Source organism: Rissa tridactyla, chromosome Z, assembly GCF_028500815.1.
Source record: "Rissa tridactyla isolate bRisTri1 chromosome Z, bRisTri1.patW.cur.20221130, whole genome shotgun sequence".
Lineage (NCBI taxonomy): Eukaryota > Metazoa > Chordata > Aves > Charadriiformes > Laridae > Rissa > Rissa tridactyla.
In genome coordinates this window covers 63,087,600-63,114,297 of record NC_071497.1, presented here as the reverse complement: position 1 = coordinate 63,114,297, position 26,698 = coordinate 63,087,600, and the positions used below count along the sequence as shown (strand labels likewise).

Genomic DNA, 26,698 nt, shown 5'->3' with positions numbered 1-26,698 from the left:
GGACTGCTACTTTAAGTTGTGGGCAACAGAGTGAAGTCCAGGAAGGGTCTTCCTGGGACAGAGAAGAAGACAAAGTGTAAAAACCATAAACTTTCTATTTTGTTCAAGTTTTGTGTGCGCCCCAAAGTTTCATTATTGTTTAACATGGCTGGGTTTTCTTTTTCTTTGCTTTCTCCTACTTTCTTCTTCTGCTTGGAAAGAGGTGTTCTTCCTCCTCTTTTTCAGTGGTTTAAACACTGTGTCGTATCTGCTGCCTGGCCTGCTCGTCTCTTCTCTGTGCCATGCAACCTGATCACAAGATGAAATCCAAGGCTTACAGAATTGCAGTTTTGAGAGTGTAGCGCTCTGTGGTTTACCAAGGTTTATATTTCCCGTAGTTACAATCCCTGTAGACTGTTCCTGCATTGCTGTAACTTTCCTGCAGACAAAGAGGCTTTCTTTCAGGGCTTTATCTTATCAGTTGGTTTATCTTGTCAGATTTAAATGGGAGAGGAATAGTTTTATGAAGACAATGGAAGGGGAAAGTTACTTGATGTATTCAGAGATCTAGGAAAAATGATTTTGTCTGCAGAATGGCTCTAACTTCTAAGATTCTTTTGTATACGGAAGATTGCTGTTTCAAGGCTAAATACAATTCAGTAAGTAATGCTTTGATACTTCCTTAGTGTGACCCTGCTTCCCATTTGTGGTGTTCTAGCAGCTTAGATCATCTTTCAGGGTTCCCTGAAGATTATTTTTTTCCTACCCACAAAGAGTCTCTTCTAGAATAGCATTATTCTGGGGAAAGAGTTGTGTTTCACAAATTATACAGGATAGATAAGATAATTTCAAAATCTTTGTGAAACAGAACTCAAAAAAACAAAGCTACAGCAAGATATCTACGACGGAGTTGTTCTTTCATGCAGTGGTATGCATCTTACCTTACTAGTAAGACAAATAGAGGAGACTTCGTATTTTTATTTTCTATTTCTCAATAGAACATTTCATTTGGGTGTGATAAAAGATGAATTCTCCATATAGCTGCATCCACATCTGAGCAAATAGTAAATTTTTTTTTAAATGGCAGCTGGGGGGAAAGTTTTCTCATTACATAACATCTTGATATCGGAGGTAATGCCACCAGACTCCCCAGAAATAATTGTTAAAAATAGCTCCCCAAAAAATCAAGATAACGTCAATTAGATAATCATTTGTGAAAGGTGTTGCACTAACTTCACCTTAAAGAACGTGAATTTTGGTTAAAACCCAATTTCTACAGGTAAGGGCAAATGATATGGATAAACCTGTATCTGGAATTATCTTCGTAGCAAAATCAGTGAAGGGTGCCTAGAATGTGTTGACAGTAATGTTTGTTTTGCTGAGAACATATCCAGGGATTAGATGCTTAAAATGTATTCCCCCCTTGTGACAGGAGACATGGTGATCCGTTAGATCTCAAACTTTAGCCACGCAGAGCTGCTTTAAAGTCATGTAATGGGGTCTCTTAACCCCAGCCTGCATCACAGATGCCATAGTGGTATCATCAGATCATCGTGGATAAATGCAGTCTGTGTGCCCTTTAACGAATGTCTAATGAATATCAGAAGGTTCTACTGGATTCGGTTTTAGATTGGAGAATTGCAAAGAAACAGTTATTCAAGCTTTTAAAAACAAGTGTAGCAGATAGGCTTTTCATAGTATAATAGAAGAAAAGTTATCAAAAATGCAGTGACATTGCAGGAAGCCAAAAGAAAGAACTTTTCACGCTCTTAGGTAAGAGAAGAATTGAATATGATTCTTCAACTGAACAAAACTTAGATATGGGGGAACCAGTACGACTTCGAAATTGTTGTCTAATGAAATACGGAATACTTGCTTAAGTTTCACCTTTTAAAAAGTGGATTAAGAGCTGAGTATGTTAAAAATACTTGTAGAAGGCTGGGCTTATTGTAGACAGATTCCTAAAAACATGTTTATATAATGTCACATTTGAAAAGTTCTCCCTGTTTGTTCAGCTTAGAAATCGCAGTGTATGACTTAAATAAGTTTTGACTTTTCCAGTGCTCTAAATGCGAATCTTGCGATCATTTTGTGCTTTCTTTTCTTACCTAGATTTGCAGTAGTGATAAATATATACTCATGAGTAAACTCATTGCTTAATTGATTATAATAATTAAGTGATATGGCGAGTCCATTGTGCAATTCATGCAAATGAACTTTGCATTAACCTGTTAAACAGCTGGGAATAGCACTCACTGCTTCAGAAAACATTTTTCAAGGGGAGACTGGTCTTAGTGTTTGACTTTTTTTGCATATTGCAGGTATCTTCTATACTGCTTTTATAATCAACATTTTCTCTGCTTTGGTGGTGTGTTTGGTTTTTTTTATTTTCCTTGTTTTCAATATTATTTTGGATTACTTTTGAGTCCATTTTACTTAGCTGATGATGCTATTAAACACCATCCTTTCTTTTGCATTTCATTCAATCTACACCGTATCAAGACTCATCAGTCTTGTTTTCTGGCTGTTGCATAGAGATCATAATGTTACAAAATTCATTTTTGGAGACATCTACAACTAAGATTGAAATCTGCTTCTCTTGGAACTTACTGTGTTAATGAAACGGTTTTATGTATGAATGTTTCCCCTTTTAGTGGTTTTGAGTTTTTCTAAAGCTTTACAGAAAAAATTCTGATTGCAGTGCTGTAACCATTAGCATATGCACTGAAGTTTATATACAGTTACGGTCTCTTTAACTCCAAGGTACTATTCTCCCTGTGCATGAATGTTTGCAGTGTTGGGGATTTGAGAGAATATTTGTTACAGTAGAAAGAGGAAAAAAGAAAAACACTTCTACTAAAAAATATTTAAAAACTGTATGATGTATTTAACAAAAATATCTCCTTTCCCAAATTTAATAGATGCATTAATTTACTATTTATCTCACCTAATGATCTTGAGATGTGGGAAATTAGTGGCTTTATAGATGAAAAATGTATGAGTAAAAAAATGCATTCATCTTTTTAGGCATCATCTGTTCCATTGACAGAAGGCACAGATGTGAAATTTATCTCAATAATTAGATTTATAATTATTGTATCATTCTCAGATTGATATATCGTTGTTCTTTGTGGCATGTGGAGCTACAGTTTATGCAACAGAAATAGATTTAATCATTGAATGGTGATTCTAAGCTTAAGACTGTTTTTCACATTATGCTTGTATATTTTTATATATTATGAAAAGTGTATGGCAGAGAAACTGCAGTCTGGGAAGAGCGTTTTGTAAATGGCTCTACAGGGGAATGCTGGTCTTTGCACAGAACAGCAAACGTGCAAGCCTGAAAAGTATCCATGGTGCATTTTCTTTGGAAACTGCTGTCTTTGCTATTATCCAGTATGATTGTAGACTTCCTGGACATGCCTACAAAAACAACAATAGCTCTAATTTTAATAGGAGACTGGGAAGTGAAGGAACAAAGTAGCAGAATCTTAAAATGTCCATATGCGGTAAATGCTGTATTTCTGATGCTAATGTCTTCTTTCTTCTCTTTTTGCCTACAGTTGTAGAACAAGCAACAGAAAGAGTTTGATGGGCAATGGCCAGTCTCCAGCTCTGCCTCGGCCTCATTCACCGCTCTCGGCTCATGCAGGTGATTTTACACCTATGCTACTACTGCTAGTATTAAATTCTTAAAATGTCTATATGAGGAAAGGAAAACAGGCAAATTCTCTATCCCACTACTTTTCTTTCCAGTGTTTGTAATAGCAAAAAGTTGTGTATCATTCCATCCAAATTTCTTTTCTGTTTAGATCCATAAATACTGTGTTATGGTGAGAAGCGTTACAGAAATACCTAACATGGATCACGTAGCTTTTTTCTTTTATTTCCCCACCTTCCACCCTGACATTCTGAAGTATTTTCTCCCCACCCCTCTTTCTTCCCTTTCTGGGCCTAATTCACTGTGAAAAAGATACAAAATAGATTGTACACATGGTAAAGGTAGTGGAGTTGTTGAGCGTAGGGTATTACATTCTATTCACAGTTCTTTTGCTCCCTAGGATTTGTGGTGTTTGCTGGATTGCTGGAAATGTCTGTCTTTCACTTTACATGGCAATGAATTGATGATCATTTTGTTCTGCTTATAAAGCACCTGAAGCACTTAAAGATTGAATGGGAGTCCATAAATAAACATTTTATTGATAATGACTGTCTTCGTTTTAAACCCCAACATTTTTGGCATATCAAAACACATTTCCTCAAAGGTTTATTGTCTTTTTATGGTTTTGGGGCATTGGCTGTAACTACATGCTAAAACGAAAGCCCTACACCAATTCATGTGCAGGCAGTGACACTGAATACTTTGGAGAACTGCTCTCAGATGGGTGCTAAAAGAGAAGATACAGAGTGTCAGTTGAATTTTTAAAGGAGATGGTGAGTTTAGTAAGGCATCTCCAGTTTTCTTGTGGACGCAACATTATTAGAGAAAATATGGTGGTGGATTTTACTCTGAGCAGCAGGCTATCACAACCAGGAACACAGACAACATGAAGATTTGTGAAGAGTTCAAGGCAGCAGAGCATTTAAAGAAACAAAGAAAGAAAAATATGATGCAGACTGTTTTAAAACTGAAAAATGAAATGTTGGAATGTTTGGGATCCCTCTATGGGGCCCCCAAATGCAGAAATTGACATTTGGAACAGGGGATCTGTGGTCAGCATATAAAAAGGCTGACTTCATGAGAGCAGTAGCAATGCTTGCTGTAGAACCAGCATGTCTGCTGCTATGAGTGACTATACCATCTGTTTGGAAACTGATGGCTTAGACCAACGATGCCTAACAGTCTTCAGAAGTATGGAGTGAGCAGTGTGCGTTACCTGGGACCTGAATGTAGGTTGTGTATTTGATAAATGCTGAAGGGTTCCTGCCTGGCAATGGGTTTGTGTTTTCAGCAAGTTGCTACATCTTTTTGAATCGATTTCTTAAACCATAAAAGGGAGACAATATTGCAGATGTCACAACTGTTGCAAGTGGCTCTGAAGGTGGGAAACTGATACCATAAGGATTAAGGCAGGTTAAGCATAAGCTGTTCTTTTCCTTAAACTCACAGTGTGTATTGTGTATTCAACAACCTATTGTGGAAATTTGGCAACTTCTCCAGTTACCCAGGATACAGTGGGTTCTCTTAATGCTGATACTTTCTCCCAAGGTATGTGTGCCAAACGCTTCATCAGCACTAGGAAATACCATATATTTGATGAAAATTGGCATGTGTATGGCTGGCTCTGTTATTAGCTTGCCTCTATGCATAGTTAATTACAGTAAATATTCACACAACCATTGGCTCCTAGCTCAGCTGGCTAGTGTGCCTAGACTAGTCCCCTGAAGGGGCAATTTGAAGTTAAAGTGTGCTCAGAGTCACCCTTGACAGGTTTTCTGCTTTGGCTAGTGATCAATTAGATACTGCCTCGAATTGACTTTGTAGGCAAATTTTTTTTTCATTTTTAATTTGTACTTTGAATCACTGTGAATGTCATCCTAATTCACACAAACAAAAAAACGTGCAAATTTTGTGGTTAACAGCACAGCAAAGCCACATAAGTTATGAATTTTCATGTACATATACGGTAGGAGTTCAATGTGTCAAGTGTTTAATGTATATAAATCCTTGGTAGCTTCGGTCTTGAAAGACATTGTGGATTTTTAGTGATGCTGCTTTCTTGTGTTGTCAGAGCCACCAGGTCTTATCTGCACACTCAGCTCACCTCCCTGCCCTCTGTGGTGACCTGTGCTGGATGTCGGGTTTCTTGTGAAGTGCAGCAGGGGTGTGTGACAAGAGATGCCATGTGCTGTATGGGCCTACTGGGTTTATTCCTCTTGGAATAAAAGCGGTCCTTGGCCAGGAGGGATTACTCCAAGTTGGAGAAGCCTCCTTGACTCCATTGAGAGAACCTGGTATATCTCCTGAACAGTTAGCTGATTTTAGTGTTGTCTTTGACTGCCTTTGGAAAGTACCTGGGAATAGTGAGATTCTACTAGAAAAGTTGTCGAAATCGAAAGTGTTTGTTTTGCAGCCTGCACCAGACCTTCTGCCAGGAGCATGTACTACAAGCTCCAAGTCTCAGAGGGGCTGGACATGACCCTCTTTAACACCTTCACATCTTTCTTATTAGTGTTTGTTGTTGGAGGAGGAAACAATAGAAGCAGGGTAGGGAGAGGGAAACAAAATAGTTTCCAATCCTAGAGGAGGATGGAGCAAGCTAAATGTGCAGCAAAGTATCAGTGCTTGCATTCACTGAAAACAGGTTTATTCATTAGACTATCCTTGGCTGGAGCATGGTAATAACATGCATTTTTGGCAAATATATCCTGGTAAGATTAGGTGGAATATGGTGGACACTGGAGAGATCCCGCTTAGCAAAGTTTTTCTTGCATGCTGTCAGAGTTTGGTTTTATGCAAGGAATCTGCCCATGTGAGTGCAGGTGCAACAAATTAGTCTGCTTGGATGCTAACAGCTAATCTAACTTCATGTGACGTTGCACAGTTAATTGCCACTGGGCTGTCAAAGGAAAAGACTGATTCTTGGATCTGCCTTTCGAGGGGTGAGTCTAACTGATAACAGAGCTGAGAACTTGAGTCACTGAGGACTCTTTCAATCCCACCTGTCCTCAGAAACATTCAGCTCCTTCACATCACACCTTTTGATGGCTCATTCTTTTCTCACTCAGATCTGTGCAGCAGTTGTCCTGACTGTAGGAGAAAGAGAGGTTGCAGCAAACCCAGGGCATCGGCTTTCTTGGCTTCTTCAGTCCTGTTTCATCTTCCCAGCATCTTTGTATATGCATTGAGAGCTATTCTTTTTCCACTTTTCTCTTGTTTTTATTGTGTCTGTCTTCATTACCTTGCTTCCCTCCTTAGGAAAAGGCTAAAATACTTCTGTGAGTCTTCAAAAAAATCCAAAGCACTGGTGAAGACATGTGGGGTCTGAGAGTTCCACTTTACTATGTGCTCTAGTCCCCTCTCTTACCTTCCCCATTCCTTGGGGACCTCAGGGACCCTGTTTAAAATACAGAGTTTTCTTCTGGTTCTGGCACAAGGAAAGGTAATATTTTATAGATCCTTTGTACTACTTCAGTAGGAAGATGAGCTATTTTGAGTGTAGAGAGTCAGAACATGTTCACCTGTCATCTAGCTGGGTCCTAGCTCAAGTAGAAGTCTGTCTTGTGGTTCTCTTTCCCAAACTTGTCTTTCCAATCACAGTTGACTTATTTTAATATGCTTGGACATAGTGATGTATACCTAACAGCATTTTAGGCCAGAAGTTTTGATATTCAATTATTTCTGTCCATATGCTGCAAGATTACATTTTACTGCCTCTCAATGTCTTGGAAAGTTAACTGAACTTGAGCTTGGTATGTTAGGCTGACATCAGATTGCCCTGCCACAGCCTATCTTCTGACACAGTTTTAAGAACAATCATGTTTGCAACAAGGTGAGAGATTCAAAGGGAGATTTCTGAGGCCACTTTCAAGGTCTGAACATACCCTGTCTGAACAAAGTCACTGTGCTTTGGTTTTGGAAAGGAAGTGCCTAGAGGTTCCTTGTTGGGTGCCTTCCTGATTCCATGAAACAGGAAAATGAAGGACATAACCTGCTGTGGTTTGAGTAATTCAGTTGGATAGATTAGGTGTGACCCTGATTGCTTATGCCTCTTAAAAGCCATTTTGGCTTCTGTTTTCATACTATCAATGCTTTTCTGCTAGATCTGTTTCTGTTAGGGTACAGTATCCCACTACCATACTCCCTACTGTCAGGATACTCCAGCCATCTCTGGAGGGAGCCTGCTGTTGCCCTTACTGAAAATAATTCCATTAGATGCTCTTGTTTAAGTAGACTAGGTTCTTGACTTCATGTTTGTACCATCTTAGTTGTTATTGCAGGTCCTTATCCCTTGATTATAGGCTATTCAAGCTGAAGGGAGTCAAGATTGTCAGACTCTTCAAAATCCACCCAGGAGGATCAATTTCTATTAATTATCATCTTGATAATCTTCAGTGTTATCCTGGGCCCTTCTTGTATAGTCCTAGTAAGGTTGTTGGCATTGCTTGTGAAGTCAGTGCCTCAGATATCTGAAGTCAGTATTTTCATCCCTTGTGAGGACACCCTTGGTCTACAACCAACCTGTTGCCTTCCGTGCTAATTCATTGCTTATTGACACAACAGGCAAAATAAATAATTACCTTTGCTTGTATCTCATACCTACAATGAGTTTTATTTGGACCACTGGTTTAAGCTACCTGCTTTTTTCCCCCCCAAAGACCTCACATCTCTGAGAGCAAAAAGAGTGCTATGCATCCTCTGTGTGAAGCAAGGTGCGCGAAGGCATGTTATGAATCTCAAGGTGGAGCTCTCTTAGTCAGAGCATGCTGCATTAGCACTCATGCCAATATCTGTGGCTTTGCTCAAGAGTGTTTTCATCTTAGATATCTGCAGAGCAATCATTTAGAAGTCTGGCTGCACCTTCAGAAACAATGTGCCATTACTTCAGACCCCCTGAAGAGCTCAGGGTGCTACTAGATATCATAATAATCTGGATTGGAGTTAGCCAAAACAGATTGGATGTGAGCAGTATTGCTCTATTTTAGAACAAAAGCTTCTTGAACATAATCGTAATTCTTCGAGGTGCACTTTAGACCCCCATTCTTCCTTGTAGTCCTGTTTTTCTCCCAGGTGCAGTCTGAACTGAAGGCAGTGGGTGTTCTCTAGTTTAGATAGGTATTCTTTGAGGAGGACCAGTTGCCCAAGTTTAGAATGGTGACAATCACCCCATATGAGAAGGTCATATAGAGGTCTCGGGCAAAATTCCCCCCCCCCAGTTTTCATATTTGCTCTGGAAGTAATAGAGGATTGTTCCTACACAGGAGTCTGTTGTTGATCTTCACAGATGCAAGCTGAATCAGACAAACACTGAATATTTACATAAAGTTTTTTAACTGTTAGCCTTACCATCTCAATCATTCAGATTTATGTGGTAGAATGGGAGGGAGAGACAAGGGAGACAGTACCACACCGATGAAGTAAGTATATTGTGCAGGGTGCAAATAGTGCATGAGTAGCACCTGTCAAAGAGGGGCAGATTAATTTGTAAGCAACAGCAACCATGAAGGCTTGTGGGCTATAGTAAAGATTTAGTAGTCCAAGGCTTGGGAGCACACAGAGATGCATAAGGGCTGAGACTGAGCGTTGGAAAGGACATAGGAAAAAGACAATGTATACAGCAGATATATATCTGTTATCTACATTAATTACTAATAGAGTACATGTAATGCCCTTTTCCTCTCTGCAGGATCTGTAGCTACCTGCAGAAATAGTTTGTGTTGGGGGAAAGTCAGATTTTAGTTTGCAGCTGAAGTCTCCCACTATGTTTTATGCATACATGTAAAGATCATAAAAGATTTCAAGAATAATATCACCTTTCACTATGTAAAGCCTTCTTACAAAAATAGGAAACAAATCTATACTGGGTCATTTCTTTTGTTTCACACCTTCATTGTTATTAGTAGCCGTCTTAAGTTAGTTGTTTGGACATTGTTTGCCTTTAGTATATGGGCTGGAAGCTGTTAAACCTGCTGAAAGATTCTTTTAATTTTTGCATGAACTGTGGGTACATTCAGAGTTATGGGAGGCAAAGGGTTGCAGCATCGGCTTGGACAACATTTGGTGCCCAGGTCATTAATGGGCTTTTCCAGCTGACTGCCTGCTGCTGCATGGGCAGGTCATCTGCACCACCCAGCCTGCAAAGTGCATGATTATAATCTCAGCAAGTCAGGGCATTCAGGTGTCCCCACCTCAGTAGTCACAGGAGGTTGTTCCTGTGGGTGATACTAACCCCTAATGATTAATAGTCAGATGTGGTGCTGTTTCACTGTACCTGCTGTAGGAACAAGATTTAGTTGTTAGGAGCAATGCTGTAAATCTTACTTGTCTGTGCTTTAGTAAAATGTTTCATATCATGCCACTAAGATGACAGCTGCTAGGACAAGAATTGCAAGATAAGTAGGAAATTGCTTAAAGGGGAGAAGACGGGGGTTGTGCTAAAATGAGAAAAAATATGAAGTAGGACGTTACCAGTAGAGTCCTCAGGTTTTGGTTATGTGGCCAAACCTTTTTAATCTTCTCATAAGTGACATTAGGATAAAGTTACTGTAGCTGATGTAAATTTGGAAGACATCCAGTATGAAGCAGCACTGGGAAACTGCTGAAGTGACTGAATTGTCTTGAGGACATGCAGTATTTTGTGCTGGAGGACCAGTAGCAGAAATGTCTGCTGTAAGCTGTGGACTCACCTATTATAAGGAATTTAGGGAAGGACTTGGCTGCCTTTCTTGGATCAGATGATGTTTGCAAGGACCAGTCTAGTGTACCTGTGAAAAAATCAGATCTCTGAAGATGTGTAAAGGAAGTAATTTTCAGTTGAATTTGGGAAGATTTCATGCCACTGTACAGTGTCCTGGTTAGATTTCATCTGGAATACTGTGTGCTTTTATGGTCATACGTGGTCAGATGGGATCATGTGGGGAGAAGGGCTGGTAGGCTGGAATGTGAGAGCTTTTTGTGTAAGACAAAGACTATTCCTTGCTTGCCTTAGCAACAGGAAGACTGAAAAGCCTGGGTTATCATCTAAATCAGTCAGAGGTGTTTTCTTCATGGCATGGGAAGGGAAATACATACTGGCCAGATATACTAGAACATGAGGATTCCTGAAGAATCGTCCACTAAGCATGGCAGGGACAAATGTGACCTTTCCTGTTGGATTCAACAAATTTATGGATGGAATTACATGATGAAATTGCCTAAAGCAAAATTTAAGGCTGAGGTCTTTCCTCCACTTGTAATCCTTTTTCTAGAATTTTATTAGGTCCACCTAAACATTTCTAGGCAGACGCTGTTAAGAGTGCTGACTACTAATACTCTGTTCTCACTATATTAGGACTTACTGCTTGCATCAGATAATTTTGTTTGATAGTCATACTTTAGCTAGGTACATTGAAGTAAAGTAATGAACAAAGCTGTTTCCACTGTATATTTTAGTTGTGTTAGGCATTGAATCACTAGAGGCATTTGTGTGTGTGCATCAAATTTAGTTAGTTTCCCTAGATTTTTAACTTTAATCCTGTGGTTTTTGTCTGAGGTAGGTGATAATGAGTACTGGCTTATTACAGCATATTTGAAGCAAAGAAGAATCTCTTTCATGTGCATAGATTTTTGGGGAAGAAGGACGAGATTTGTAAATGAATGAAGCCTTAGTGTGTTTTCCTTATGAAATATGAGAATGCTGAAACATGAAGATTAAAGCAGGGTTCTGAATATTGTTTTTTAAAAGAAAACTGATATTTAAGGAAAGGAAAATAATACACTAGTTCAATTATTGTGCCTGTTGTCACATGTAGAGTAATAGAAATGATTTTGCTAAAATAAAACTTTTAATTCAGTCTTGCTTTTGGGTAAAGTAGAACTGTTATAGCAATTGGAGAGCATCTTCTAGTAGTTTAGGGACAGGAGAGAAAAGTGTAAGTGATACGTTACATGCAGATACAACTGACTTTTAAATTAAATCCCATTAAAACATAGAACTGCCAGTATTCTAAGTAGTGGTCAGAACATACAAAGAATCCTGGCAAATGGGTTTAAGGAGTGTGCAAACCTTCCTTGCTGTTACAGGGGAAAGTCGTTTGCTGGTATGAAGCATAATTCAGGTTTTGAAATAGCTTGAGCTCCTCACCTCTGGGTGGATCTCAGTAGAATGCACCTACAGAAGTATTCAAAGTGATTCGGCTGCCCAGCTGTGTGTTCTGCTGAATGGCACCATTATGGTATGAAAGTCAGACCTGTAACTGTTGCTGGATGGTTTCTGGCGTGTTGTTCACTTTGCAGTGTGGGTTCACCACCAAGTACACTGACACAGAGGCACGTATGACCCATTGTTATACTGTATTACTGTGGTGATGATGTGCTGTGATTGCTTTTAAAAAGACTGTCAAATAATGACATCAAGACTTCAAGCTGGATTTGTCTTTGATCCATGAGGAATTTGGGATAACAATTATCATTAATCTGTTATTCCCTCAGTACTAACAGAAAGTTGTTACATCTGAGACTATTTTGTAAGTAGAGTGCTATTAAAAATACATTGATAATACACTGTAATATGTACCTTTTTAAAAGATTTAAAACACCTTCTTTCTGTGGCAAAGACACAGGACTTCTGGAAGCCACTTACAAAACAATCACAATTTGATTAGTCTCGATATAGTTGTCTTAACAATAGCTGCTTGCAAAATGAGCTACCCCGTGTGTTGTCATGAGGTAGAGTATTTGATTGCCTGTTCATTGTGTCTCCCAGAGGATGCTGGAGTTAATTACTTACCTAATGCCTGACCACCAGTCAGGTTTACTTTACCAGGTCAGAGACATCAACAGTAATCTCAGCAGCATAGAGATACCCTAGGACTAAAACGTACAACAGCCAGCAGATCCCAAAGAACAGCGGGATTTGACTAATAAGCAAGCACTGCACATATGGACAGAGAATTAACTGGCACTGGTTTTATTTGAAAGTCTCCCAGGTATTGACTTGCAGATGGGTGGATGAATGCTGTGGTGGATGAAGGTCACGTATAGGACTCTGCTTCTAACCTATCTTGCTTTTCTGGAACACCACACCTTAAACCCATAATAGCACTAGCTGTTTCGCCAGCCATTTGGGGTTTGGATTTTCATTCTCTGTTTCCAGGCTTGTCTGAGTTCTTTGACTACTAGATAAACCCACAGGATTTAGTATCCAGGTACTATGTATGCAGTTTTACTGTTTCTGTTATTTTAAGAGCACATTTACTGTTTGAAATAGTACTTGCAAATTTATTTTCCTAATAACAGGATCTGATGCTTTTCCTGAGTAAGACTTTGACTTCTTCAGGTTTTGTCTGCAAGGAAGTGGTCATTGTTGATTCTAGCAAGGTAGCTTGCAGCATTGTCTCCTCAAATCCACTACAATAGCTATAAAATTACCGCATTCTTCCACCATGTTTTCTGCTTCTATGTGAAGTTTACGCATATGTTCTGACTAACTGATGGACAGCTAAGCATGTCCTTGATGTGTGGTAAATGTGTGTATATATCCATATATAACTTCAGAATAGCTATCAAAGGAAAGGTATTTGTTTACAAACCCCCATATGCTGGTTTGTCAAATTATTTCCTGTCAAAAGCTGTTTGCATCTCATCTCATTAAGCCCAGTTAGCTGCTTTTCTACCAGAGTTTGAGTTAACTTCCTTGTCTTTTTTTCATCTTACCTAAGTCCACAAAACACTCCAAATTACAGCTAATTTTTTCTAGTGCAGTAGCTGAAGTTTGTGACCATGTTATCTGCACGGTGTTACAATTTTATTTTTAGCTTATCTTTATTAAATAAGCTCTGGTAGCAGCAAAAGAAATCCGGTTAGCTGTTAAATGGAACGAACTGTTGCTCGTAGTAATTTAGTGTTTGCAGTTCATGCAGGACAAGAATAAATCGTGTTGGTCACCAAATAAAGATTGAAATCTGTGCCACGTGTGGCTTCAGATTCCCTCTGCTTACCCCCCACTCCCCTTCCCCTTCAGGTAAGGAAAATCCTTGCCACCTTGAAATTTTCGAGGCTCTCAGAAGTGTCTGAAGGGTAATGAAGAAGCTGGGGTCTTGAGGGGGAGGAGGGAATGTCAGAAGGACATAATTCAGCTGTGATAGATAAATGGGCAAAAAAAAAAAGTTGGAGGTATTGGCCAGTGAGAGTGGAATCCTTGTCTCTCGGGGCCATGAGAAGAGCAGCTGCGAAGATGTGATTTAAGCACAGCTCAAAAAGCATCTTGCATCTGCTTCTAGCCGAAAAAAAAGAGGCAAGGGGGGTTGGGTGTTCTCTACGTTTGCTGCCTAGGGGCTCCATGATTACTCTTTCTTGTGTAGAATTAATGGGATCTGTTAAGGACATTGCTATGATAAATGCAATGTTAATTCAAAAATTTGAGTAGAAATCAAGGCCAGGTGAAGTCCTTTTAAGGACTCACTCTATTGTACTGGCCTTTTCACATGTAGGTAGTAATTTTCTTCTCAAAAACTAAATGTTGCTTCTAACAGGATATATACGAGCTTTTTTAAAATTTTTTTGTCTAATGTTGCAGTTTTATTTATGTGCAAAAATAAAATGCTACAACAAATGCATTACTTCAACGTATTGTTGTTGCAGTCTGTTCACTATTTAATGAAACATTTTTAGATGTATGCCAGTGCTACTTTAAATCAAATCCTTTTAGCGGTTTGGTTTTTTGTTTGTTTGGTTTTAGGTTTTGGGGATTTTTGTTGTTGTTTTGTTTTGTTAGGTTTAGTTTGGTGGGTTTTTTTTGGTTGTTTTTTTTTTTTTTTTCACAGAGGTCATCTTTCTTCAGATACTGTGTCTCCTCTAGTTGTAGGTGCTGAGGGGCCGAGGTGGCAGGAGCAGCTTTCAGCAGCTGCCTTCTTTCTGCACTCGTGCTGGTCAGCAGGAGCTCGGGTGCTTTAATATGAAGAAGTAACAGACCCTAAAGTTACAACCTGTTCACAATGTGCAGTGCTTCTTCTCATCACAGAGGGTCGTCGACTTTCTATGCCTTGGTCTAACAGAACTAAGTGGAAAAAATTTAATTCAGTGTGTTTTGTCTGCGTGTTTGTTTTGGAGTTAGGAAAAAAAAATATGAAAAAACCACAGTAAAACTCCTGTGGAAATGCTGCAAAGGCTTTGTATAAGAGCTAAATCACGCTGATTGTGATTTTTCTATCTTTCAAATGGTTTGTGTGATTTTAAAAGAAACACCTTATTTTGAACATTAAAAATACGTTTCTTTCAAGCTAATATACTGGGTGGTTTTTTCAAATTTGATAATTCTAAAGTTAAAGGGCTAAATAGAGGGTTTTCTATGAGTTATAAAATCCAGTAATTAAAAATCAAATATAAATGAAATACGCACTGAAATAGTATTCTATTTCAGAGTTTATTTTCTCAGAGGCTGTGAGAGAAGAAATTATGAAATTGGTTTCTAACCTGCCTGGAAATGCTTGGATTAGTATGTCTGAATGTTTTTAGTGGATTGGGTTTTGTTTTGTTTTTTTTCCCTCTAATTATTTTTTGTGTATCCCCTCCAACAGGAAACAGTCCTCAGGATAGCCCCAGGAACTTCTCTCCCAGTGCCTCAGCCCACTTTTCTTTTGCACGAAGGTAAGAGGTTGTTTGTAGTATGCAGCCTGCATTTTGCATAGAGGAAATGTTGCTGGACCCAGATATTAAAAGATGGTTGCAAATACATCTGTCAAGTCTATCACATAGAATGATGAGTGTTATCTTGCTTATGTAAACCCTCTTAAACCTCAGATGCAACAGAGTTGTACTGGATGATTGATACAATACAATCATAGCTTTTTGAATTTTTTTTTTAAATTATTTAATTGTAATACATCAGATTCAGACACTATCTCCTCATCCATTGAGAGATGGGGAAACTTTAAGCTACATCTGTGATTTTTCTTATTTTTTTTTTTTCTTAACAATGTAGGAAGTGTATCTCTTATAATAGTGCTATTATAGAGGTCCTGAGTTCAGAGCCTGATTCTACTGGCAGCAGCAATACCGTCACCATACCTTTAATACCTGACCTTGACCTGTTTCACTATCTGTACCATTGAGACAGTCAGCTCTGGCATGAAAGTGTTGTGAGGATTAATTAATGCTAGTAGAATTTTTGAAGAGCTAAAGTGAATTTGAAGTGATCTATGAAGTAAATTATTATTAAATGAACCGTAACCAAAGTTGATAGCATATCATGGGAGACTGCCTGTTTGTGCCAGTGTAGTTCCCTGTCACTTAACAGCTTGTCATCCTACCTCAAATAATAAGTTCATTTACTCCAAGCCTTGAGAGGGTAGGCAGATTTTATATTTTGACCCAAGAGCATATACACAAAAAATGAAATTGGAATGCTGTGGCTATCTTTGTCATTAAGTAGTGCCAGGCATGTAACTGTGGCACTTTGCTGCTATGATTTTACTTCCTTTATTTTGTGAGTTCAGTGAAGTAGCACACAAGCTCTCGAAAGTGAGTTCAAGGAAATGGATTAACTCTTTTTAAAAGCTGCAAAGGGGAGAAGACTTTACTTGTGTATTCCTTTTATCTGAATTCAATTAATCTGTGACAGTAGATCTTGTCAATCTTTCTAATAGCATGTGATGTCACTTCTTTAATCAACCCCTTGAAGTTGAGTGTTTCTTTTGAATCTACTTCCTCTTGATAGTATCTTTAAAAAAAAGGAAAGCTATCTCTTCATAGATTACTTTTGTTTGCGAGCATATTTTTGGAAAGTTTGATTAAATCCAGAAACACCTTATAATGGAAAAAGCAGATGTGAAAGACCAAGCATTACTTAGAAATACAGCAGGCAGGAAGTAGTTTTCCTTTCCCACCAGTAATCAACAGAAAGTTTAAATCATTATGTTTTTGCAAACCTGAAATTTCAAGAGGAAAAAAAAGGAATTTGGATTTTGACCATTTTTAGAGCACTGTAATAGGCTGTAAATAAATTCTTTAATTAAAGGAATGCAAACACAAGAAGCTTCTGTGATTTCAAAATATTTCACCACTTCACTAGATACAAGAAACTTCTTTAGAGCAATTTTCTATCAAAACTGATTCAGTTCTATGTTTATAGTGAAAATTCTTGATGACACTTAAGTTTAAAACAGCAATAATGTAAAACTTTCATAAGAATTTGGTATGTGTCTTGTGGTTGTTGTCATATAACCTGTGATAGGATGCATTTTGGTAGTAAAGTGAGCTGTGGTTAATGAGAGCAGTTCTCAGACTTATGACTTCATGTCGTTTCTGTTATGTTTTATAAATTTAATGACAATACAAAGGAAGGGGAGGACAGTGTGTGTGTGTGGGACAGAGCAGGTTGAAGGAACAAAGGCGAGGGGGTATAGGTGTATGGGTATTCCTTTTCCATGCCCTGTCCCCCAGTCATGGGGGTACCAAAAAGCTAGGGAAGTGTGAGGAAGGGAGGGAAATGGAAAAGAAGTGGTCTGGAAGCCTACTGTGGGAAAGGAGGGCTTCCTAGCATAGCTGTCTCTCATCAGCTGCTGGCCACGCCATGCAGCAGTGACAGCAAAGGGAGCTACAATGGGAAGGCTGCCCTCTGCCACGCTGCCAGTTGGTGCACCAGGCTGGAGGCAGCCTTCCCCTGGCCCCTCGGCAACGAGCAGGAGTGTCACCTTCCTCTGCCCACATCTGGTGGGGCAGTCAATGCCCAGGAATAGCCTGTGTCTTTGGTAGCCACTGCTTAGGCCTCTTCTGCTGGTACAGGTAAGTCCAGCATCTACAAGGCCATGGGTAGGTGATAGTCCTGCTTTCCAGAGCTGCTGGGAAATGGGTAGGACTGCACTGTGGGGCAAAGACAAATGGTGTATAAGAGTCCAGGGGAAAATGCTGTAGGCGCTTCCTGACCTATTTTCCCTTCTTCCCTTATGGATACCTCCTATTCTTCTGTCTTTGCTTCCCAGATAACTTTCTGTGATATCCCATTTCCACCCTTGATGGCTCTTCTGTGTGAGAGTTGCTGTGTGATGCAGGAACCCTGTTCAATATGAGTTATTCAGCAAGAAAGTATTTTCTGTCTCACAGCTGCAGAGTATATGGGTCTCACCCATGTTTAAATACCTTCCAAGTCCTTGTTCCTTTAACTGTGAACATATTTATCTGTGCAGCTGAGCCAAAATGGAGAGAAAACTCCTTTTTAGAATTGTTCATTAGTCTGGAGGTAGCTCATGCATACCAGGGGGGAAGGGGAGAAGGGAGCAGAATTAATGATTTAAAAACAAAATTTTGGAGGAGGAATTTTCTTCCAGAGTTCAGTCTTTGATAATGTCAGCAGTTCCTCTAACACATGTTCTCTTTTTTTTAGCAGTAATTCTGTACTGTAGTTTCTTTTCTCACATTGTATGTATTAAAAGTCACAGAGACTTGGGTTCAAGCTTGTGGATGGTTAAATGGGAGTAGGAAATAAGGTATTGAGAGAGGCAAGGGGTTTTTTAGACAGTTAAGCTTGAAGGGTAGGGAAGTTGCATCAAGAGGTTTAAGGTTTCTGATTTGGCATGACTTCTGTTCTCCTTTATGAAATTATACTTTTTGTGTAAATCAGACTTAAGAGTTGATCTTTGTACTGGCTGTAAAACAGAGCTTCAATTCACCTTTCCCCCAATATCATATAGTTTGTTAAAAAAAAGTGTCCTTTTATTTATTTTCTGTATTACTTTGCTTTTTTTAACATATTTGGTACAATTGTACTCCAGTCATGGGCACCGGAATGACAGGTAAGTGTTACCTCCTCAAAAATTGAAACACGGCTACCATAGTTGTTTTTTGGTTCGTCACATTGAATGTTCAAGTTCCATATTGTGTATGTGTAGCTAACCTCAAGCAGTGAAGAACAGAAATTGGTTTTAGTTATAATTATTTTTTCATTGTATTTTGAGTGAGCATGTTTTTGCTGCAAAGATGTTTTTCCTGATTTACGTATCTAACACTTACCAAGTTTGTTTTTTACCTAATCATTCTTTGCAGTTATTTGACATGAGCCTGCAAGTTTGCTGGTATCCTGTACTGATGCCACTTAAGACAGCACTACCCTTGTATTTAAAGCAGTCTCTGGTGGTTATTCTGTGGTTCAGAGCATTGTGTTTGCATTTATTCACAAGTTTCAAATTTGCTTCTCATGAATTTTCATCTGATGGACCTGAGAGTTGTGAAGACCTGTTGTCCATTTCTGTGTGTGTTAGTGAGACACCAGTTCTGTGGAGCTGTTCATTCACTTTCTGATTGTTTCATCTGACAGGTTTTTAACTAGAAAAGCAGACTAAAAAAAATATTCTGTAAGGCTAAGTCATCCTTGCTGAATGCTTGTTTATTGTGGTCCCCTGTGAAAGTTTACTCTTTATTAAAAACCCTGTTTGTATCATGGTTTTGGAATGCAACTTCCACAGATGTTTTTGTATTAGGATGCTGCAGTGTTCCCTTGACTAAGCTTGATTTCACAACAGGACTGATGGTCGCCGCTGGTCTTTGGCTTCTCTCCCTTCTTCTGGCTATGGTACAAATACACCCAGCTCGACTGTTTCTGTAAGTATCCACTTTGCTGTGCTGATAGATTTCTGTTACGTGCCTTATCTTCTCAAATGTACTTTGCTTCTCTTAAGAGAATGCAATGTAGGTTTTGTTACTGTTGATAGACTTTGCATTGATAAGGGATATGAAACTGCTTTTCTTCGCTGAAGTAGAAGAAAACTTAAGGCGATGTGTGCTTTGCTTAGAGATATTTTGTGGCAGTGAGTAGTGTTGAACTACCCACTTTTGATCTGTGGGGCAGTAGGAACCATACTGCCTTAACCGTATGGTAGTTAGGTATCAAGTCTTATGTGAGGCTGCCTTGATAACGAAAAGAAAGAGAAACAACTCTATGATATGATTCCTCCATCCTAGGTTAGACTGCTGTCTCAAGGTGGGATGAATCATGTGTTTGCCTGGCTTTTTTCTTTCGTGATAGTTAGATGTTGGTGCATGATAATAGGTTAGATATTTAGCATTTTAGATGGCTATAATTAAAATAGAAGAATGCTTTAGGATACATAATAGGATAAATGTAAATCTAAATTGTTAATTTTCGCCTGCTAGAGCAATCCTTTTGATGTGATCTTGTACCGGCCCCCCCTGCCATACATGTACCATCTGACTCCTGATGTGCATCATGGCAGTGCATGAGATCTTGCTTCAATACTTAGGAGCTAGGCAGTGGGAGATGTATGAGTCTGTACTTCTGCACATCATGCACACCCCTACACTGGAGAGGAAGTACTGGGTTGTGTTACAACATGGAACTAAGCTGTCTGTTGGTAGTCACACCTGAGAGGCTGGGAGATGAGTTGTGGAAGAAGCCTGCTTTGGAAATAGCAAATAGTTGTCATTTTGACAGTTACATTGCATTTTCTGCAGTAAATGGCCTGGTCCTTGTGGATCCAACTATGACTTTTAATTTTTTTGTTGTTTTGTATCTTTTAGCTTAAGGGTTGTATCATTTAAAGAAGTACTTTTTCTCTTCCCCTGGGTGTGTTTTGTTTCTCTTGTGAAATTGCTGAGCTCCATGTCCTATACAGTGTTGAAACGTGACCGTTTTATGTTCTGATCAACTCTTATATTTTTTGTCTACAGAGGGTTCTGGTAAGTCAAGTCAATTCTTGCTGACTTCAAACCAGGTTGAGGGATTTCATGTGTCTTCAGAACTGTTCCTCAGCAGCACTGATTTTTGACCTCTGCTTTCTTTCCTGTGTAGATCTTACTTTTGCCAAGCCAATTGCTTGGCAAAAATAATTAAAAGCATTAATTCCCTGACCGCTTTCCATAGTACATGTTTGTACACCTCTCATTGGAACTAAATCAAATATGCTGTGCTCTCCACTTAAAATATATTGATGTAAAGGAGGTTATGTCAGATAATAAGTAATTGCCATAGCAACCCCATCATTGTTATAAGAAACAGGTTTGTACTAGAAAGGAAATGAAAAGCTGTGTCAGAAACACAGTTTTAATTTTCAGTCCATACTCATATGATTTTTCTTCAACATCTTCAATTTTAAAATGGTAATTCTAGTTCATATACTTCTTTCCCTTTTAGGGTTACTAACTATTGTATGCATGCCAGAATCTGAAGCAGTTTTACATAATTTTTGCATTTCTTATGAAAAAATACAGTACTGTCATTTATGGACTTAGAGATCTCAAGTTCTGTAAAGACTGTTTTTCCAATAAATAAGTTTGAATATTGTTGAAGAAGCCCGCAGTAGAGAATTCATGCCATATATTTCTTATTGCTAGGTTTGTGGGTTTTTTCCACAAGAATCCTCTAATGCTGATGGGCCCTGCAAAAGCACTGCAACAACCGCTGAATTCTAAATCTAGCCACTATGTCTTTGCTTCTTAGTAGAGATGCTTTTTACTTTCTTCTCTTACCCACTGGACAATATACGTGAATCTGAAAATGAAAATTGAAAGTGTGCCCATCTAATTGGTTTCATATAGTTTTTCAGAATCCTAAACAGCTAGCACTGCGCAACCTCCTTCTCTGCATTCTTACAAACTCTTAGCTCTCCAGTGAGAGACCACTTCACACACAGTAGCCTAAGTATACATACAGAATACTCCCTTTTCAGTGCTGGATAAATAAGTTTCACATTAATCCAGAGATGTATCAACTGGAGACCAGAAACAGTTTTTACACATCACAGTAGAGCACAACTTTGATTTTTACAAGCAACTGAAAGTCAAAGCAGGGGCAGAAGGGTCTGTGGTAGTCATGATTATACTCAGGTGAGTGTAGCACACCATTTCTTGTTAGCCTGTTTTTTCTTTTTTAATATTGAAAGTGAAGAGATTGATGGAATTGCCAATTTAATGGAAGCTCATGGGTGTAGAAGTGGTGCAAGTACCACATATACCACTTCTCACATCAAAGTTGAAATGACGTGAAGATATCTGCCGCTAAGATTGTTCACTTGAAAAGAAGCTCTTGGTGTGTTGTATTTTAGCAAAGTTGGATCAGATCTTGCAAGTTATGAGATGTAGTTGAGATTATTGTATGTCTTCTAGAAGAGCAAACCTATAAAAAAGATGAATTGAGAGAATACTCAGTTGCATGTTTTTGCCAGTAAATTACATTTTTGGAAGCTTATTTGGATAGGGAAATGGGGTAATGAGGTGGGTAAAGAGACTTTGGGGTTACATTAGCTGTTACTGGCTGCAGATTTCCCTTTCTGTGTTGGAAGGACAGTTTGAGTTGCTGTGATGCAATGTAGTTGTGGATATTAAAAATATATTAAATTTCATGTGATTTTTGGAACAGCTATTCTAGAATGCCAGGAAAGCTAATTTTTTAAAGAGTTTTGCTATGAAAATTCGGATTTGTACAGAAATCAGAATTCAGACCTCTAAGAAAATGCCTTCCGTGCCTGTGATGGTCCTGGCACAACTGAGGGTTGTTAGTGAAAGGAAGATCCTCACTTTAATCCTGTTGGGTCTAGACTCTGTGACACCTTATGTGAGGAAAAGTGTGATATGGGTTATTGCCCTCCTGATCTTCCCTGAATCCTGTGAAGCTGAAGAGGTAGAGATTGATTTTATAGAAATAGCCATCTGTGACAGTCTGTATTGGGAAATTTCCCTGTGCTATAGTATCTTTCATCTTATAGAGGGTGGCTGTAGGAAATAAGCCTTGAGGTTAACTGCAACTAGCTGCCATAGTGTGAGATAAGAAAGAACTTATCTATGCTGTGTGCTGAATTATGCATGGTAATGTGCTACGGCGAAATTTCACAAATGAGTTACTGTGACTTGACAAGTTACTACCTATCATGTGAACTGTGGTACATTCTTGGTGCGCATGCTGCTTAGCCTGCAGCAAAGCAAGGTAATGCAAACTTGCAGACTTCAACTTGTTCTGATGTGATGAAGCCTTCCCACGTAGACCAGTACTGTGTGAGTTAACCTTTCCCATCAGCAGGTTTTGTTCTTTTTTTGATTTTTAGGAGATGACTTTATATGATCTAGTGTGATAAGTGATCTTTTCTTGAGTTCTTAGGAATTAGGATATATTCAGTCTTTACCACGCAAGTTGCCAGGAAATTATGAAGACTGTCTAGTTGCTGTGCTTACCTGCTGACCTTGGCAATGTAGGACAACGTTTGTGCACTACAAAAGCTTAGTGATTTTCCTCACTAGGGATGACATAGCAAAGAAGCTTTTACTGTGTCGGCTTCCAATAAAAGAGCAGCCAGGCAGGGGCCTTGATGTCCTATATCAGAAGACAGATAAGAATAATAATGTGCACGTGAAGACTGGCATATAGAAGAAACTAATTTTCTTGAAAAAGCCAGCTGGAGACTGAAGAGCTCCAGAAAGACGTAAAGGTTTTTGGACTTCCTCCCCTCCTCAAGTAAAATAAAGGGAGTGTTTGCATGGTACCAGCAGCTTTGTGCAGTCATACAACGATATTCGTGAATGAGCTATCTTGGAAACTAGTTTTGGTACCAGAAGCAGTGGGGCATTTCTCTGTCTACACTTGTCAGTCCAGATTAGCAAGGCTAATGCATTGAACTATGTACATGTTCTTTATAAGGACATGAAATCCAGGTTCAGGGAAGTAGTTTCTCAGTTCTACCTCCAGACATTTAGTGTGTCTCAGGTAGCTAGCTGCGCTGCATAAAAGACAGTAAAATATGGTAGTATGATATCTGCACTGCTTTATGTAGTGTGGCTTTATATATGCAGTTTTGCAGGGCACTTCTGTAATTTTGTGGTAGCACTTACAATTTCATACCTGTCTGTATCTTCCAGTTTTATACTAATTGTATGGTTTCAGTCTAATTCCTTTTACTTTTGTCAGTCATAGAACCCGTCTTTGATAAATTACTAAGTTCTTTCACTTCGCTTTGAATTTACAGGATTTTGTAAGAAAATAGCGCATGATTTTTTTTCAGTAAGAATTTAGGTTATATTCCATTTTATTTTAAAAAGCATCAGTAATGTCCTAAACTTGGATAGTGAAGTACTTTCATTCTGTAGTTTTGCAGTTTGTTGCGGCAGTAAGTTCTACTCTATGGTTATATGCTTAGGCTATCTTACTCAATCAATTTTCAGCAGACACTGTTTCAACTATTCTTATGTACTGGTCTGTGTTACTGACATTAGATGTCATCTTTGCCTTAGAAGAAATTTGAACTTTTGAAATGCAGTGCCTCTTTCTTCTGGTACCGAAGTAGGGGTTTTTTTATACTTACTCTATATTTACCACATTAAGTTGAGACTAATTATTTATTTTCTTTGTTAAATTGGTAGTGAGGCATGGAAAACAGTAACTATAATTTTTAAATTAAATGGCTTTATTCATGAGCACTGATTATGGTCTTGAAAATGTTTTTTCACTCTAATAGAATCTTGTGTTCTTTTCTGCTCTTGCAGTCATCCTGCTCATCCCAAGAGAAGCTACACCAGTTACCATACCAACCGACACCTGATGAACTACATTTTTTGTCTAAACATTTCTGTACCACTGAGAGCATTGCCAGTGATAACAGGTGCAGGACCACTGCGATGCGCCCTCGGTCCCGAAGTCTCAGGTGAGTTTGTCTGTCTGGAAATAGGGGTTGGATCTAAAGTCACATATTCTGGAGCATCGTGGTTTTGTACATTGGGGGCATTCACTATTCTTGAAATTGCTGAAGTATAATACAGAAAGTATGCATCCGAGGCTGAATTATGAACAGTCCTTTTAAATTCTTGCTCCTGGTTTTGATCGTGGCTTGCTTCAGTGGTTAACATTGTTAAGCTAGGCCTTAATGAAGGCAACTAACTCGTGTGAACTGTCTTGATGAACTAGTCACTGTTGATCTTACTGTAGCACTGGTTCTCTTCCAGAGTTCAAACTGTTCACAGACTAAAGTCTTTATTTGCAAAACTAATTCAAAATATATTTCTATCCTATGACTACCTGTAAAGAAACATGATAAAGAGCACATAGCTGGGTGGGGCAGTATGCACTCATTTATTTTCTTCAGCCAAGATGAACTTCAGTTTCTTATTTCCCAAAGACTAGGCCTCTGCATTTCATATGTAGTGGCCATTTGTGTAAGATGTGTTTTATCCAAGATCAGTTCTAAACTGTCAGAATAGTTTAGGTTTGGAAAATGCAGATGAATTTTATGGATTAAGTTTGCAAGAACTGGAAAGGGAAAAAAAAAAAGGAGTATTACACTTCTAATTGTCATATTCATCCTTTCCAAAGTTTAAAAATTGTTTCACAGGTATGCAAATCTTAAGGATTAAGGGTTTTTAGTGCAATATATTTTAACTCCACTTTTTTATTAATGTATCTTAAAATCTGTGTACGCTACTGCGACAAATGTAGTTGCTACCTACATGAAGCTGCGCAACGATTACTAAGAAAAAAAATCACGTTTCTTCATTAGAAGAATACACATTGAAGCTATATTGCATTTATTGCCACATCTTTAATTTTTTTTAGTTTCTGTTATTCTTTTAACTTAAAACCTTCCATTTGAACTCACAGAATGTGTGCAAATACTCCAGGGGAAAAAACAACAGACAAGCATCTTGAGGAAGGGGATTGTACTTCAGAAGCGTTGTGATGAAATTATGTGCCTGCCCTGTCCTCAGTGGATTTGCTTGTGGATGCCCACAACATATTGTCCACATCAGTTACAGGACCCACTATTGTGATATTTTGGGACAAATTTTAGTGTTCAGTTTTGCTCTTTGAGAAAGCCAAGAGCTATTTTTTGTGCTCATGCCAGAAACACCTATGTACATGGAATGATAAAGTCACTCCTAGAAGATAGTATCCCCTTTGTGGGGTTTGTTTTAGATCTGCATCTTTTAGACCAGACTAAATGGGCCAGTGTCACCAGCCCAGGAAAATCAGGTGGAGAATTTTCAAAGGAATTTATCATGGACAATGAGGCTCATAATAGCAAAAAAAACCAGTTTTGTAGGTTAGCTGAGGCCATGGGTACTTTTTTTGGATTGTTTCCCTGCAAGTCTCATGCTTTTTTTTACAGGCACAGTGCACCAGCATTGATGGAATTCATGCATATGTATGGTCTTATTTGTAGGAAGTTGCTGCCTTTATCTGCTCGTCAGACTGAAAAGCAATTGTTTTGATTTATTTTTTTTAATGATCTGTTTTAAGAAAAAAAAAAAAGCCTCACTCTTCTCCACTTTCTCACTTGCAACTAATGGAGTTCTTGGTCAGGTCTTACTATTTTGATTGTATGCAACCTTCAAAGGGGCGGGTACAGCCGTAATTGACAGTTAAATATACCTCTGTTGCCCTTCTGAGAAAAAGGTGATGTTCACAAGTGTTGCAAAACTGCCTGTATCCTGAAGCGTAGTTACAAACAAAGAAAATAACATAGTTAGCAGTTAGATGTCAAGCACATGGAATAGTCTTTAGGGCCTGGCCAGAAATAGCAGAAAGAAACCAAGTGTACTACTGATGAGAGAAGGTACCTTCCTAGTGAAGCCTATGTTTACTTTTTGTTGCAAAGAAACTGTACAAAAATATAATAATTGTAGCTCATGCTGAGACAAGTTTAAAGGGATAATTTGCTTTGCTTGCAGCCCTGGACGTTCTCCTGCCTGCTGTGACAATGAAATAATTATGATGAACCATGTCTACAAAGAAAGGTTCCCAAAGGTAATGAATTATATTTAAGATACCCAGTATCTAAATTGATAGGCTACATAGGTTTTAAGTAAGTGGTATTTTTGTTATGGGAACTAATGATCCGGCCCTGTAATGGCTTTCATAAAACATCACCAAGCTCTTATTACAAAGACAAAATCACAATAAAGAAAATCCCTGCTGAGAACTGGACATTCATTTGGCAAAGCTGCTGAACTGGTTTTGAAATGAATCATGTTGGTAATACATTCTGCTGATTGGAAACCGACGGTACATTCTGTTTCAATAGGTGGTGTGTACTTGGGGCAAATGTATACTGAATTAGTAAACCAAAAATAGTTGTTGCTAAGTCATCT

At 38.6% G+C, this 26,698-nt stretch overlaps 1 protein-coding gene across 7 annotated transcripts in view; it reads left to right on the top strand.

Annotated features, from left to right (window-relative positions):
- The window catches only part of MAST4 (microtubule associated serine/threonine kinase family member 4), a 237,554-nt gene that overhangs the window by 158,774 nt on the left and 52,082 nt on the right, over positions 1–26,698 (top strand). For 5 of the 7 annotated variants that reach the window (XM_054186836.1, XM_054186834.1, XM_054186829.1 and 2 more), the window contains 6 exons: positions 3,543–3,631; positions 15,196–15,265; positions 18,388–18,408; positions 19,135–19,213; positions 24,101–24,258; positions 26,279–26,354. In XM_054186836.1, the coding sequence (XP_054042811.1) occupies positions 3,571–3,631; positions 15,196–15,265; positions 18,388–18,408; positions 19,135–19,213; positions 24,101–24,258; positions 26,279–26,354 (465 nt within the window). In that variant the 5' untranslated portion in view covers positions 3,543–3,570. The remainder of the gene's footprint in view (positions 1–3,542; positions 3,632–15,195; positions 15,266–18,387; positions 18,409–19,134; positions 19,214–24,100; positions 24,259–26,278; positions 26,355–26,698) is intronic. The other 2 variants (XM_054186830.1, XM_054186833.1) reach the window with 1 other exon arrangement.